The sequence below is a fragment of the Cupressus sempervirens genome, chromosome 4, assembly GCF_028749045.1.
Source record: "Cupressus sempervirens isolate cs-2001-9-10 chromosome 4, ASM2874904v1, whole genome shotgun sequence".
Classification (NCBI taxonomy): Eukaryota; Viridiplantae; Streptophyta; class Pinopsida; order Cupressales; family Cupressaceae; genus Cupressus; species Cupressus sempervirens.
The window spans coordinates 390,106,539-390,123,774 of record NC_143121.1 but is presented as its reverse complement, the minus strand read 5'-3'; the positions used below and the strand labels follow the sequence as shown (position 1 = coordinate 390,123,774).

The following is a 17,236-nucleotide window of genomic DNA, read 5'->3' as shown; positions in this document are numbered from 1 at the left end:
CCACAATACTATCTCCTTAGTCAAGCTGACCTTGATAACCACCTGTGCCGCTTTCTTTGCTTCCAACTCTGGGTCCACTGAGCCAAGTGTCGTTGAACTGCCTTCAATTGGATGATCAACTCTTCCTGAGCTCTCTACGCATCCACCAAGACAGCTTCACGTCCAACACCTGCTCCAAGTGCCTCAAAGCGTAACATCCCTCTCGAAAGGTTTGCTTCGCTGATATCTCCACCTCTGGCACACTATGCCTGTAGCAGCTCCAGTTCTCATCAACTGGCCATACTTCCCACGACTAACAACCATAGCGATTGGGAGTGTAGGGGGCAATGCCCCTAGCAAGGTCACCACCAAGACCAAATTAGCACCTTCTGAAGCCACACGAAACACCATTTTTGTGATTTTCTTTTGATCCCACACTCTTTCTGGCAACTACTCGCATTTTCCACCTGTTTATGTCTTTCCCTTCCCCTCGGCATCATGCGTTACTCATTCTAAACTATTTCAATCTATCGTCGTTTTTTTTTTTGTTTTAGAAAACCTCCTGACACCCTTCTTCTGTGTCTACAATCTTCTTCTCCCTCTCCAGTTTCTACCGCATGGAATGGCTCCCTTCCTGCATTGAAGCTGTTCTCACTTCTCTGACGTACGGCTTCCCTTCGTCTTTAGCTCCACTTCCTTCAGCTCGAGAATACAAATATAATTACAATTGCCTTTGCTTTTTCGCTCACTCTTTGCGTTAATCCTTGGTAGCTTCACTTCAGCTGCCCAATGTATGAAAGGCGGTATACAGAACAGTGGCAAATGCGTGGGTTTAAAAACCAGCCGCTGAAGACATGAGATGAAGCCGCAGAAGGATAAGATGAAGCTACAGACTAATAAGCAATCCGACGAAGGACCAAGGTAACTCCAAAGTTCACGGGAGAACAAGCCGCTCGCGGAAGAGGAAGTTAAGCCGCAGGGAAACAAAAGACACTCGCGGAAGGATCACACGCGGAAAACCTTGTCTGCGAAAAAGGTATCCGCGGGACAATCTGCGGAACACCCTATATGCGGGACAGGTGGCCGCAAAGCTATCTGCAATTTTTTTTTTAAACAAAAATACAACTCTCTCTCTCTCTCTCTCTCTCTCTCTCTCTCTCTCTCTCTCTCTCTCTCTCTCTCTCTCTCTCTCTCTCTTTTGATAAAAAATACAACTCCTCAATTTTCCCTCTAGACTTCACCATTCTACGACGACAAGCAAGTCGTTTAGACTTGGCCCTTCTACGACGATGACGGAGTCTTCCTGGCATGGTACATCTTCAGCTTTGAACCGTTGACTGCCTCCAATATTGCTTGTCCATCTAATGTCCACAATTTTATTGCTCCATTATCGCCTACCTCACGGATCTGGTATGGCCCGACCCACCTAACCTTAAACTTTCCTGGTTTATTTCGTCCGTCATACTTCAACACCAACTGCCCCGGCTAAAACCTGTTCAGTTCCAGGTGCTTATCACGCCGCGCTTTGCATCTGTTCTGTGTCACCTTCGTGGCCTAGTGTGCCTGCGGTCATTGCTCATCCAGATTATTTCCTTGTTGTCGGCACCCTTCAACTAATTTTATGGTGCGGTGTATTCTTCTCTTTCTATGTGGTCCGTTCATCATGTGCCAGACGGTGCGATCTTTCCTTTGTCTAGGTTCGTACTATATGTTCTTCCCCTCAGCTTCATTCGTAACCGCCTTTGCTTCTTCCGCTTCTCTGTATTCCTTCAGACATTCATTTTCCTCTTTTTTCTCACCTTCGTCGACCCTTAACATATTACAACTCGGAAAGAGTTCGTAGTCTTCTATCTGCCAGTGGTAAAGACCGTTGACAAAATCCAAATCATTGTCTGTTGATCCTCCTTCCAACCGCAAGACTCCCTCATGATTTGGTTCCATAAGTTGCCTCCCTTCATCTTCTTCTTCAAAATCTAATGACAGAGCTTCTTCCCCCACCATCCAAGTGTGCAAATCAATGACGAATTTCCGCCCTTTTCTTTCAAGTAATAAACTGTTTTTCTTCCACTCATGTTTAACTCTAGCTCGAATAAGCTATCCGCGCCCTAGAATGGCATCGTATCCTTTTCTCTTCAGCGGGATCACAACAAAGTCAAGCAGGAACAGCTATGTGCCAATCATCACTGGTTGTGCCATCAAGATGTCGAGAGGTTTAATGCCGTATTGGTCCACTGTCAACAACTGGAATGTAGGTGGCCATAACGTCGACTGTCCCAACCTCTTCCATGTATCCTCGAGTAAGACATTCACACCGGACCCTCCGTCGACAATTGTGTCCATCAACATATTTCCCAGAATCCCCATCTCGACAACCACCGGATGTCGTCCGGATTTGAGGGCTAACAACATTAGGTCTTCTCCACCAGCGGCAATTTCCTTCCCTCTTCTTGGTTCTCCTGGTAACTTAGCAATTGGTGCGATATTTGTGAGTGCCGGTCGGAGCTAAGGCATTGTGAGTAACAGATCGCCTATTTTGACGGGTACCTCAGTTTGTAATATCTGGCGTACGATGTTCTGTTCCGCGCAGTTCCTTACTGAGGTGCCGGCGATGTCCTTCAACTGAGTTGTCTCCGCCTATGTTGCTTTCTCAATTTCCTTCCGTACTTCCTCCAGCCTCTTCTTTTCTTCCGCTAGGTCGGGGTATAGTTTTGCTTGTTTCCGCATAATCGCCAGCACCTCCTCTTCATTCATTCCAACGGTGATCAAATTCACTCCAAACTTCGAGCACTTGGCATCTTCATGATCACTGGGTCCACACCATCTACATAGTAATTTTGGTGTGTTTGCTGTTGTACAATCCCAAGCAAAGTGGCCCCACAAACTACATGCTCGGCATTGCACAATCGGTCATTCGTTCACATCATACTAAATTCGACTTCGGCTGCCATTGTTATTGTTATTGTTTGCAATGTTGTTGTTTTGCCCTCTGCTATTATTTTTGTACCCACCCGAACTGGCACCATCAATGTTTGTGTTTCCATTCCCTCCTGATGTGGAAGCTGCCTGTGTCAGTAGCACTTGTTGAGGTCCTTTGGTTTTCATATTGAAGGGGCATTCTTTTGTAGAATGTCCCATGATCTGGTAGATGTCGCAGAACTAGTTCTTTGGACAGGACCCTTTGGTGTGACCTTCTATCTTACACTCCGTACACCATAGCTCGCTGCCCTTTGTTCCTTTCTACATGTTCTTAAATTCCTTCATCATACGAATCATGTCCTTCTAGAGGGCTCGAACCTTCTTGTTGCTGGTTTCATCATCGCTACTATCTTCTGCTGAAGATGTGTCATCATTTGAATCCGACGAGCTACTTTTCTTCTTCTTTTTTGTCTTCTGCTCGCTTTCCAAGTTCATTGCCCAATTGTACGCTTTAGTGTATGACAATGGCAGCACGATCTTCATCTTCTTTCGCAGCTTCGGGTGAAGGCCTTCAATGAACCATCTTTTCTATAGCCCATCAGCCGACTTATTCTCCATTTTATTGATCAAGTCCTTTAGCTTCCTGGCTTAAACTCGGACTGTTTCATTATTCCCCTATTTTGTATTGTATATCTCTGCGACAATTTCGTTGTCGTCGTGCAACAGTTGAAATTTGGCAATAAACTCCTTAAGGTTGTCCCAAGTGGTTAAATTTTGGGGATCTACATCGGCGAACCAGTCGATTGCAACACCCCGTAGGGTTGCCGAAAATTGTCGGACCCATTCATTTGTATCGGTTATTCCATTTGCCCTCCAAATCATTTCGCATGTTTTACAATGTCGGATTAGATTGACCATACCATCGCCATCAAACTTCAGTAACTTTTCCTTTGGTCCTGCCATCACTGCTGGGTTTTGTGCACGGGCGTTGTTTGGTCCTGCAACACTGGCATTGTTCATTCCCACATCGGCAGTTTGTACTCCCCCATCGGCAGTCTACACTCCCACACCAACAGTCTGCACTCCCACACTGGCGGTCTCAATAGTTGCAAACCTTGGTGAAGAAGGATCTTTTGAAGTTGTCCCTTACGAAAGTGTATCCCGGACAAAGAGTCACTCCATGCTCGTGCTCCCTCAACACTCCGAGCCGTGCGAGTCAATTCTCTTCCATCTAGATTCTCTTCCCTCGACGAATACAAATTCAAAAACTCCTCCCTTGCTTCTTCCACCAACTCCACCCGCTATCGAGTCTCCTCTAACAATTCCTTCGTGCTTCTATGTCCGTCGGCAATCCTCTGAAACCTCCTCCTCCTCCGTTCGGCTTGCTGTGCCAGAATTAAATTTTCTTGTGCAGTACGGATTCCATCTTTTCCCTTGACCTTATTTCGATCCTTGTTAAGCTGATTTGGCATTAATCTTCATTTCTCCCACCTTCCAAATTCATGGGGCAACAACACCAAAAGTTTTCCGCATAGATTAAATGATTAATGCACACAGACAATGAACAAGAACAGCAAAACTCCTTCTATTATTCGCATATGCCAAGACATTACATTATGCTTGATAAAATGATTTACAATGATCCCAGACAGGGTATAAATACTTCCCGTCAAACCTTCCCAAAGGGGTCCATCGGCTACATAATAATACTAATCTACCCGTTGGCTACAAAATCTTTACCAACAACATGAACCCGTCGACTACATAATTTCTACCGACGACATGATCTCGTCAGCTACACAATTTCTACCGACGACAAAATCTACACACCAAGCTTTCTTGGCACTGTACCCTTAATAAAATTCCATTAGCAAAACAATTGCTTTCAAGGAATTTCCAATACTAAGGATGAGTCACCAATATATATTTAGGGAAAAATGTTGAATATAAAGTCAATATTCAGGAATACATAGTGAATATCTAGACTTTCAAACTTCCTTTGGTAATCAATTATTTGAACTCCTCATCAAAAGTCGTCTTTGAGGAAGTGTCACTCCCTCTGAATTTGAAGTCAATCTCCCTTTCTTGCTATTGCAAGTACATTCTTGGAGGAAAAGATCAAGGCAAATAATTCTTATACTACGTATGAAATACAAATAAGAGATAGACTATAGTGATGAGTAAAATACTAAAGGATAATCAATATCCTTTTATTTAATCTTTCATTCCATTCAACTTTATTGTAATCGAAAATAATTATTTATTAATTATTTCATTAAAAGAGATTATATGGTCGTATTAGTCAGATGGACATTAACAATTTCTCATACTAACACTATCAACTATTTCCCTTGTAAAATATTATACTGCTTAAGAAATTCCTATTCACATAATGAATAACCCATATTTAGAAATCTATTCTTTATCAATACTGAATATACATTTAACAATTGATTCTAACCAGTCCCCAATCTATATTCACTTAAATGTCTAGTATTCACATAGGAGCCTTCTAATGAAGAGATACGTAAATACTTACCTCCAGCTCCATTTTGACTTACTCAACCCCTATGTACAAATGTGGGGTGGCGTATGAGATATAGCTTAATGTGGCATTCTCTTATTTAATACGCCTTATTCTAGTGGGGTATATGTAATTCAAATATTTCTTAGCGAATCCACATACTTTGTTTTATCTCATACTATGGCCTCCACGTATTTTAAGGAACCCAGCACGTGGACCAATTAATTCAATGGTATTAAGACCTGACTAGGTGTTATTCACAGGTATTGTTTTTCAATGGCCAATTTGGGCTTAATTTCACCTCCGCCAATTCTACATTGAATGTGTACACCCTTCTTACTCGATGTTCTCTATGTAAACCACTTGGTGGGGTCCTTGTTAATGTGGCAAGTGATATAAGGTATGTTCGTTCGATTTCTTTGATGGATAACACCAATGTCCTTTCATACAAGGCGTTAATCCGATCCCCTGCTTAAAACTTTTGTTTTATTATATTCATCTCTCAATGCACAGGTGTCCACGTATTTCTATGGTACGATGACCTGTTAATATAAGTTGAATTTGCTAATACTCTTTCTTATCATGCAATTTCCATCCAAGACCGCCTTCTCTATTTGTAGGTATAACGATTTTAATAAGTTATGGCATAACAAATCTCTTTGACAAATACAAAGCAGAATGTCAAATTACATTAAAAACGCAGGGTTTTTGTGCCTAATTTCTTTATTAGGTCACTCATCTTTTTCTTACAGACTTTCACATAGAGAAAACTGAGGACAATCTGGATACAATTGACAAATTAATCTACCCCTCCCCAAAAGTTCAGAGATATAAGAATTTAAATCTGCAAATAAATAGTTTGAAACAATATTTCTGTCGCAACCACTTATGGATATTGTTGTTCTTGCTCAAACTGCTTGAATATAACTTGTTGCAGTTAATCTACAGTGATAGCGAGCCTCCAAAGATAGTTGCCTTTCTAGAAGCATCTGACAGTGGAATTGGGCAATAAAATCTTTGGCTCTCTTGTTGAATTCTTCTATTTTTATTTCCTTATTAGAGGGTGCTTCTACTGCAATGGTATTACCAAATACGATATCATTTATCTTTATAATGTCCTTGTCTTCACCAAGCCCATTGGAATTTCCGAACTATGATGAAATGCTGGTGAGAGAGACTGCCATGATAATGCAGAAGAAGAACATGTAGAGCACATTTGGAGTGCTGGAAGAAAGATAATCTTCACACCAAAAGAGTGTCACAACAGCTGCAACAACACCAACAGTAATGATCCACCCTTCAGCTTACTGAATTTTACAGCCAATAGAGCGTGCATTTGAACCAAGACTGGGTATGCTTCCCAGCGTATGAATTTAATCCTTTACTATCATTATTCTCTACTGTCAAATTTGAATCTCCTTATTCGTTGAATCAAAAAGGGAACTGCATTCATCCACTGCTTCGTACCAATATTCAAGTTGCTATCTTCATTGTTTGTTATGCAATGCTTTACTAGACAAAGATAATCATATTCACCCTTTTTGATCAGAAAATATGCCAACTTGGTTGCAGGGTGGCAGCTTGTGTCAGTGGATGGCAGTTTGAAACAACTTAAGGATGGAAGGCATAGCATGTACAGGGAGGGGGCATCTAATAGTCCTGTTCGGCATAATCTCATTTAGATGACCGAGAGCAATATTACATTTTCTGATATCTTAACTTAGATTGGCTCAGCATATAATTGCTTTGCATCCACAATCAAGGAAGGTACAGCTGGCTCAGCATATAATTGCTTTGCATCCACAATCAAGGAAGTACGGCAGCTTAATTGTTTTTCAGGTGCAGATCCCAATGTGTGTGTGTGTGTGTGTATATATATATATATATAGGAGTAGAAGAGACGTCTCACTAGACATGTCTCTATGTTAATCAACATTGGTTATTGTAAGTTAATTTATGTTAGACATTATTAACAACTATATATATATATATATATATATATATATATATATATATATATATACACATACATATATATATAGATATATATGTATACACACACACACACACACACACACACACACACACACACATATATATATTTATGATTAATCAAATCCAATAATGTTTAACCAATACCATAGGGGATTAACTCTAGATCAATTTAATCCGACTGAAGCTACAACATTAACAGTCTCTAATAAAACCTTTCCGTAAATATGTCCCATAGGCTGGCAAGATACATGACTCTGGTACCACTATAATTATCCCTAATCGGATATTTGCCCAAATCTTACAAACAAATCTCATAAAGTAAAAACAATAAATTTCAAGCATTGCAGTTCAGATTTAACCAGAAAACCCCCATAAAATAACCAAATAAACTTAAGTCTCAAAAATGATTGCTATTAATCTTTCGCAGAAATAAATTTCAAAAATAATATTGCGTTGAATTTCTTCAACAAAACAACAACATAATCCAATCGTAGTCACAGACATTACCAAACAATTGGATATTAGAAATATGAGCCTGAAGCAATACATGAAACACCTACGCAATGTCTCCAACCAACAATGGGTTTCTATCCACCGTCCCAAGCTCGAGGGTTTTCGTCCTCTCACTTGCTGAAAGTTGAAGATTTTGAAATTCTGCATGAGAAAACTGAGTTGCAAAATAATAAACCAAGGTGAAATGAGCTCCCCTTCTTTTAAGCAACAACCTAGTGACTCTTCAGATTCCATCCTCTGTTTCTTTATTTCCTTTTTAAAAGAATACTTTTCCCCAGTTAAGAAGATAAAGTGCTCATATATAATAAAGTGGCATCAATAATATAAGCTTATGTTTTAAAGTGACTTTATTAATATACCATTGAAATCTTTAGTCATTAAAATTACTTATTAGACAAACCTGGATAAGCATGTGTGATGACTCTATGGAAAGGCCTCAACAAGACACTCCCAGTCAAACACTGAAATACCAAGAATGTTGACTCGGATGACTCACTACAAATAGTAAGTATATGGAAACCCAAATGTAATGAGCCCGATTGGCCAAAAACTCAAACTACTTGGGCCAAAACTCAATAGACGAACTAGTGTAATCTCATTTTTTACAATTGGATTGGATGACGATTCCTTCATAGCCATTTTAAGAAGAAACTGAAAAGATTGTAATATTAACAACAAATAATTCACCTTGTTATCTCAAAAGGAACATGACATACATTTACTCAATAAGTTGAGGATCTATCTCAACGTAAAACAAAAAATCTTGGTTTTAAAGTTTCTAGGGCTTTTTTAAATATTTCATGTTTGACATTTCCAAGGTCTTTCGAAGCTTTTTTGGGGAATTGATTGTTTGCAAGCAATGTAGATTGACTTATTATGGGGAGAAATTCATACTGAGGGGAGCTATTCATATTAGTGGTCATGCATATCTTAAGCGCATGTGCCACAAAATACCACCTAGATTGTTGTTGTCACTTCAAGTGTTTGCCATCGTAAATCTACTAGAGTAAAATTCACTACAGCTCCAAAAGGGACCACATCCTAAATGGATGTTGACAAACTTCACAAATTTGGTAGCATGTATCTGACCATTATATGAAGGTTAGTGAAAACTCAAGAATTACAAATTTGATTTTCAGCTAATATTAAATGGTTTTGACAAGCATTAGCCAAGTTGTTGAATCCAAATACCCAATATATTAGCATAAATCCTTTCTTTAAATAAACGAATATTAGTGAAAATATGTTGTATACTTTACATGTTATATACTCGTTATAGAATGCACATAATGCCACAATTAGTGAGGCCTAGAGCATTACCCAGGTTGGGGTTTATGGGGCTGCCAACAACCCGCCCGTCCCTAAACCCCCATCCCCCTTCCATAAAGGAATTCAAATGTGAGAACCACTTAAAAAGAAAAATAAATTTGGATCCTTGTAGATAGCTTTTACAACCCATGGTTTTGTACCCCATTGCATTGCAATACAACTTAGTGGTTCCCTATATTAATGTGCCTATAAACACTCATACATTGATTAGAGGTAGGCACAAGAATAAAATATATTATATTTTCATTTATTGCGAATAATTAAGTTAATAAAATTAGGGTTGGTTTTGTTGGCTTTTTTCTTAAAAGGTTGATTCCCTAGTTATATTGTATGTCATTATTTTCTTTCTACTGCACTTAATATTTTGTGATGTCCCCTTCCTAATTTTTCCTAGAATTCACCCTAAAACCACAATTCCAATAACTTAGAGTTAGGGTTCCATCTCACCAATTGAATGCCCTTGTGATAATGTGCCTTGAGACCTGAATCCTAAACCCAAGTAATCAATGCAAATATCCATACACAAACACAAACACCCACATATAATTAGGGTTAGGCTTCATATTATATTCATATATTATCAAGGATAATCAAAAACATATAAGAGTTTGGAAAGAGAGACATGGCAAGCTTCCCAAAGCCATTTCTATACAAGTCCACAAGGGATGTCTATCACAGCCCTATCACTTGGAGGCTTGTTACCACTTTCCCCATCCTACCTCATCTTCCAAAAATCACACACCATCTTGTGCAATTGGGGAGGGGTCGTAAGTGAGTTCCCTGGCTCTCTGGCATAAAAACCATCTAGACTATTCTAGGATGGCCCAACCTTAGCAACCCTTGTTGCTTACACCTTAGGCCCTTCCCTTCAAGATGTGATTTAGGCAGTTGCACACATTTACATAAGCAATTTTAATAATCCATCATAATAATCAAATAGTTGTAGCATCAATCATTTTCTATACATTTGTGTGTGTATTGCTCCACAGAGCTTCAAGGACAAGGACGACAAGACACGGTGCGACGTGTTTCTGGTACAGCCATTTTGGGGGGGGGGAGGTAGGGATGGTTGTTAAAAAAGACATGGAATTTTTTTTAAATAAGAGAAATTTCAAATATGCATATCATAACATTGATAAAGCATTCATCATAGACATTGTAGAAGCTTAATAGATGGTGTTATACTTGGATTGAGATTCCACATCAGAATCAACAAACAAATTAACCAAATTTAAATACTTTCATTGTCAATGTGCATACATATTATGCTTGTTAGAGTGGGGTTGCCGTTGCACCAAAAGACCAATCTATCAATGCTTGATACAACCACTCAACTAGTATACAGGAGGTGGTTAAGCCCTTGTCACGAATCCCAAGGGGAGCGGTGAACATTTTTCCAACAATCTCCCCCTCAGCGTTACCCGAGGGTCTGAGGATTCGAACCTGTGACAAGCTTCGATACCACTTCTTAGAGTGGGGTTGTCATTGCACCGAAAGACCAATCTATCGATGCTCAATACAACCACTCAACTTATAGTACACAGTAGGCGGTTAAGCCCTTGTCACAAATCCCGAGGGGAGCACTGAACATTTTTCCAACAATGCTTGCATTGTTAATTTGTGACTTAGGTAGGTAAATTGTTTTTCAGATTTTCTACATTTTGACATTTCAAGTTGTATCCTTTTGGCCTTTCTTGTATATGCAAATTGACCATAGAAGAATGAAACCTTATGTCAGCTATCACATGAATTGTCAATTTGGCTCTAATGCTAAGTACCATGGTTCTAAAATGTGTATGGCAAATGCCTTATAATCAAATAATTGAAATTTCCTATATTTCTTATAGTTTCCCTTTTTTTTTATTGTTGTCCAAAAAAGAAAAGTTTCTGACCTGGAACCACACCACATCATCCCCTGCCATCCCTGTTCTACAAACTCCATGCAACATAGACAAGATATTAAAAACTAAAATAGAGCTTTAAAATCTTAAAGATAATGAAAGAAACTTGTCAACCATCAGGTGCCAATGTGTTAAATATCCATAGTGGACCAAAACTATTTTAGGGAATAAATAATAGTTGTGGCCCCTTAAACCAGCAGATACAAAGGGAAATCAACGGCACTGATTTCTTTAGATCATTTGATGGGCTTTTTAAACACATGCCCTGTCAAAGTTGAAATGATCTAAATTGTTAGATTGAAATTAATATGTTGTAGCTGAAGCATTCAAATCAAAATAGATATGTTGCAAGTAATGCACGATGACTTGATGCATTACAGAATTTGTAGAATGATGTGCATGCACAACCAAGTAAGTCTAAAACAAAAATGAAAGCATCAATGTCCAACCTTTCATTGATAAAAAAAAAAATGTTTTTTCTTCACTTTGGCCGTCCAAAACTGGCATTCAAGAAAAATTTCTCCACACAAAAGGGGCATACAGTATAGTTTGAAAAGCCATCCCCGTGTCCCCGGTATTGAATCAGGGGCACCAGCCCAAGGTACGCATCCCCGTGGAAAACATATATATAAAAAACATATGTTATCTTATAAGCATGATGAATGATCCACATAGACCAATAAGTTTATGAGTTTTTCTATATATTATCTTGCTGAATGTATGGATCTGCAGATATGCTGAGTGCTAGGATACTGATAGACCACATAAAAAACATATGTTATCTTATAAGCATGATGAATGATCCACATAGACCAATAAGTTTATGAGTTTTTCTATATATTATCTTGCTGAATGTATGGATCTGCAGATATGCTGAGTGCTAGGATACTGATAGTCTGATCAACTTATCCTTTTGATGCTGCTGTATGCTTTTGATTTGCTGTAGAAACCACTCTTTTTCTATTTCCTCTTTATCGTGCTTTCTTCAATGCCTTTTTACAAAAGAACGACTTCCGATATATCCCTTAGGAGGGGCAAAGGGCCATAAACTTTACTGTGATTGTGACCATTCTAAAGAGAGGTGTCTTCTTCTAATTCCTTAATTTGCTTCTGCAATAACAACCTTTAGTGATAGAAATTACCTTCCACGTCCAATTAGTGATTAAACTCTTAAAACATATAGTGATTATACTCTTTGTGCAATCAGCAATCATAATCCAAAACAGATAGCAACTGTTGTCCAAATCATCAACGAAAATGTGAAGCACATTATCCTTATTATCACAGGAAAATGACAGTCTGCCCTGCCAAAATTGCATGTCAAGCAATTTCAAGTTCGGATGATTGAAGATCTCTCCTTCCCACATAATGTCTTCCTCCAATGGACCCTTCCATTTGATCAAGAATTCAGGAATAGTCTTATTCCTCAATCACATCTCTCTCATGTTCTGAATGGCTTTTGGTTTCAGATTCATTTACCCTTGTCCTCAAGTGGGGGTAACTCTACACATGAGGCGGCTTGTTAACCAAGCATTTTCTTCACTTAGGATACATGAAAGATGTTGTGGATGCGACTATTCTTAGATAACTCTAATTCATAGGCTACCTTACTGGGGATTTTATATGGTTCATAGAATCGGGGCTTCAGTTTTTCTGCCCCACTTACCTTGATGGAGGAGTGATTACATAATTGTAAGTGAAAGAATAACAAATCTCCAACTTCAAATGACCTTCCAGTGTGGTATCAGTCTGCATAGATCTTTAGTTGATTTTATGCTTGATGTAATTTGTCTTTGAGGGTATTCATAATGTCCATACCCTGTTGTGCAAAACCTTGAACCAAGTCAAACGCTGCAGAGGAGTCATCAAAAGGAAATTTACCCAGCCTTCAAATTGCAAGTTATCTTAAACCAAGTCAACAAGCCAAAAGAGAAGGGCAAGGCCAAACAGTTTGCAAATTTCATCAGGGGTGAATCCAGCTCTATGACTTTACAATTTGCGCTACCCAAAGTCGATTAAACAAAGAACCAGATTGTAGCAGATGAGTACAATGTAACAGACTTGGCTATGGGACATGCCTCTACCGAGAGGGTCATTGAAGAATTTGAGGATTTTTGCAAAGACAATGAAGGAGAAGATGACAAATCTTGAAGAGAAATTCCAAAAACTGAAAAGAGAGAGTTGGACTGTATGTGAATATTGTAATCAGCTTATCCCATCCTCGTCTAAACGAGCTATTAATATTGCAATTTTATGAAGTTCTGGTCAAATATTAACACATGGAACACAATATTTCTCATATCTTTGACGCTGAACATAAAATAATCCAGAACCAAACTTGAACAGTGAAATCAGGCCACATTCTTCAACAATAAAATAATCTGGATCCAAACTCAACTGTAAAGGTATATCAACATTAGATTAAAACTTTTCTTTGTTTTCTTGAACACCGATTAAAATTTCTGAACTGCAAATACTCATCATTCCATTTGTGACTGTGATTTTGTTCCTGATGACTCCAACTATACCCAACAACAGGATGGTAAGTTTGAGGCTCTGATACCACCAATTGTAATGTCCCCTACTGGGATTTTCCTTAAATATTTCCCTATTAAGCTATATTTTCAGACTTATTTCATATGTATTCTCCGTATTTTCCCATTTCTGAATGCCCTTTTCCTCAAAGTTAATATTATATATATTTTTATCTCAACAGTCATGCCTTTTCATAATTGATAATATCTTGTTAATAATTATATTATATTAATAATAATAATATAATTACATTAATAATATATTAATAACATAAATTATATATATTAAATATATTTCTTATTATTAATATTATTTTTAATTTTTTAACATTAATATTTTTCTATATAGAGTATAATATTTTCACTTATATATTACGACTAATATCTTGATATATTATAATATGATCATAACTTTATTAATACTATTATTATTTAATTTATTTATCTATACCCTATTTGACAGGGATATCACACAGGAGATGTGATTGACCATAAAAGTGGGAATGATGCTTATTTTAATTACCCATATATCCACTTATCATCCATGACACACAAACTAGTGTCAGTCTCTTCTGCGGTGAAAGATGGGGACCAGGGAGTGGAGAGTAAGAGAACAAACAAGGGAAATACTGTTTTTTATCATAAAGAATGAAGCAAAGAATATTTCAATTATCCATTAGTCAAACATATCTTTCTTGCAGGGATGTGATCAAAGGATCAGGGTACGCTTGAAACAAAGAAGAGATATAAAATGAACTCATCCCCTAAAGTTTAAAACAGATATTTTATAAGGAACAGAATTTGCAAACAATATATACACCACAGAGAGATTTGTTACTAAACCTGAAAGCACTGAAGAAATGGGAAGGATCTTACTGTTCATTGCCACGTGGTCCTTTGGAACATGATGCCAAAACTTCATCTGCAACAATTTGGGCTACCAAGCTTCTACCATGTGACTTCAAGAATTGTAAAAGTCAGGTTTAACAGAACACAACCACAACCAGGCTAAGTAATTAGAAGAATAACCACAAAAATATGAAATTAGCATAACAAAATCAGAATTAAGAAAATATGGACAGCTAAAAAGGAAATATTCACTCAGCATTAAGTATATAATGATATAAATTGGAGACACGTCGACAATGACAGACTCTACAAATGAGACTACATAATGATCTAAATATTCATGAGACAAGGCCTGTACAGAATATCCTACCTGAAACACAGATGAAATTTCTGCTGCAACTGATTCAACATTGCACTCTGAGAGCCTATTCAAAAGACCTGTAAAAACATTAAATGCAAATCAGCAAAAAGCACAATGAAAATAAGTAACTTGTCAACTAGTAAGCAAGATCTCACATCCTTCATTGGTTTCTTTCAAAGTAAATTTCTTTATCAATAAGGAAGCAGCCAAAATCTAAATAATAAATAACAAAAGATCAGCCTGCTTTTAAATTTTAAGTGGCCAACAAACCTCTGATGTGCCGCCGTGTCTGAGCAGATTCATTAGCTGAATCTGACAAATTTGACCGCAAATGTGGTGCCACATACTTTACCAAAGAATTCTCCATGTTCTGTTGCTGGTCAGTTATTTTACTTGTACCAGCACCTTTTGACATTGAATAACACAAAGATTTTGGTCTAGACAATTCATTCACATTCCCTTGACTACCCTCCAGATACACTTCAGATCCTTCAACCTTAATATATTTATCCATATCATCCTGAAGCACATCATCTACCTCCATAGGCATTTCACTGTGACCTAGAAAATTAGGGTCCTTTTTCATGGAGGAAGTAGACCCTTCCAACAACGTTTTTGGTTTACTCTTAGCATCAGAAGGATCCACTGATTTCTTTTTCTTCCTTTTTACTTTTCCTTGTGTTTCAAGATCTGCTTCTACACAATCATCACCTGGAAAAAGTCCATCAATGAGATCATTCAGACCATCTTGAGAACCACCAAGCTTACCTTCCTTGACCTTCAGCTTTTTTGCAAGCTGTTGCTCCATCAGTAAATCTTCATCAGCAGAAATTGTCTTCTGCTCCTCCATTTTTATAAACTCTTCAAACTTTGTACTGGATCGTTTGTTAGGCAATGCCTTCTTTCTGGAGCTTTTAGAGCTTGCATCATTTGGCTCAACATTGTTTCGACATTTCTGTACATTCTTATCTGATGTTGAAAACATTCTCGAGCTTTTAGAACTTGTATCATTTGGCTCAACATTGTTTTCACATTTCTGTACATTCTTATCTGATGTTGAAAACTTCCTATCACGTGATGATGCCACTTTGTTTGTTTTTGACACCATCAACTTGTCTCTTTTACGTTTCATAAACTCCTGCAAAAAATATTTGTGTCTTTAATATCTCCAAATGGTATAAAGCATATGAAATTAAGCCTCATACACAGAGAAAACAATTAAAGGTATCTATGCAACAAAAACTACAAGTTGCAAATCTAAATATACAAAACTTATCCAAGTATGTCAAAAGAAAATTAAACAAGAATGGTTCCCAATTTGTGATGAAGAATGGGGCAAAAGAGATTTCTTGTAAACAATCTTTATGCATCTTTTCATGATGAATAACAGAAGTGAGCAAACATTGAGCTCTAAATATATTAAGATATATTAATGTTGGATTTATAAACAAACTGTCACTAACAGTTAATAGTTAAAATACCATTAAGTGTTTGTCATAGTATAATTGCATTTCCGAACATGGATTGTTTTGAGGGGCAACCAACCTCCTCTAGCAAGTAGACTTGGACTCATCAAGAATGCAGCCCTGCAATATAATATTTAGTGAATTCTAATAAAAGATTTTTTATCCAGTAATGATAGTATTTTGTGAATTGCAATACCAATTAAACATATGCCGATAAAGTTTAATGGCAAGAGTTCAAGGCTATGAAGCTTTTATGGCATGCGAGCATATTCAGAAGCCTTGTTGCCATTCAGAAGTTAGAACTGTAGTTTAGTGCTAGTCAGATAAAGGATAGGTCCACAAAATTTAATTCTAATTACATAAGTGTAAAACTTGTGCATAATGATTTGGTTTATGGCAGAACATTAATCGTTCTTCTTCCTGAGCAGAAGGGCATGTATATCAAGTTCACTATTGAGAAAAAGAATAATAAGCAGAAAAAAGGCTATTGCCATATTTGGATTAGGACCATATTTCCAAGACAAAGACCCTCGGATATATACTGATGTAGTCAATTCCAAAAGTTGTGGAAGCTAGATTACTAAACGACAAATAACCTAACTTACCCCAACGGTCTTTTTTTGGCATTTTAGGGGATAGCAGAGACGGCAGAGGGAACGGCTACGCTAAAGAATGGAAAATTTAAAATACATAGGGAAAGCAGTGACAGATTGCAATAGAATGATTTATTTTATTCGAACAAATTCCCAGCAGCTTGTTCTTATTTTGTTCCATTGGTAAAACATCTGAAGGTTGTTGTACTGGGTTTTGATCTATGGGTACAATTAGCAATGATGGAATCACTTCTGAGGAAATAATAAATACAGCCT

General features: G+C 37.6%; 1 protein-coding gene across 1 annotated transcript in view; it reads right to left on the bottom strand.

Annotated features, from left to right (window-relative positions):
• Positions 1–17,236, bottom strand: part of LOC149561686 (MIF4G domain-containing protein / MA3 domain-containing protein) — a 160,866-nt gene that overhangs the window by 119,459 nt on the left and 24,171 nt on the right. Inside the window, exons 4-6 of the mRNA XM_089825235.1 lie at positions 15,172–16,039; positions 14,911–14,978; positions 14,568–14,650 (exon numbers count right to left, since the gene is read on the bottom strand). Coding sequence (XP_089681361.1) covers positions 14,568–14,650; positions 14,911–14,978; positions 15,172–16,039 — 1,019 coding nt within the window. The remainder of the gene's footprint in view (positions 1–14,567; positions 14,651–14,910; positions 14,979–15,171; positions 16,040–17,236) is intronic.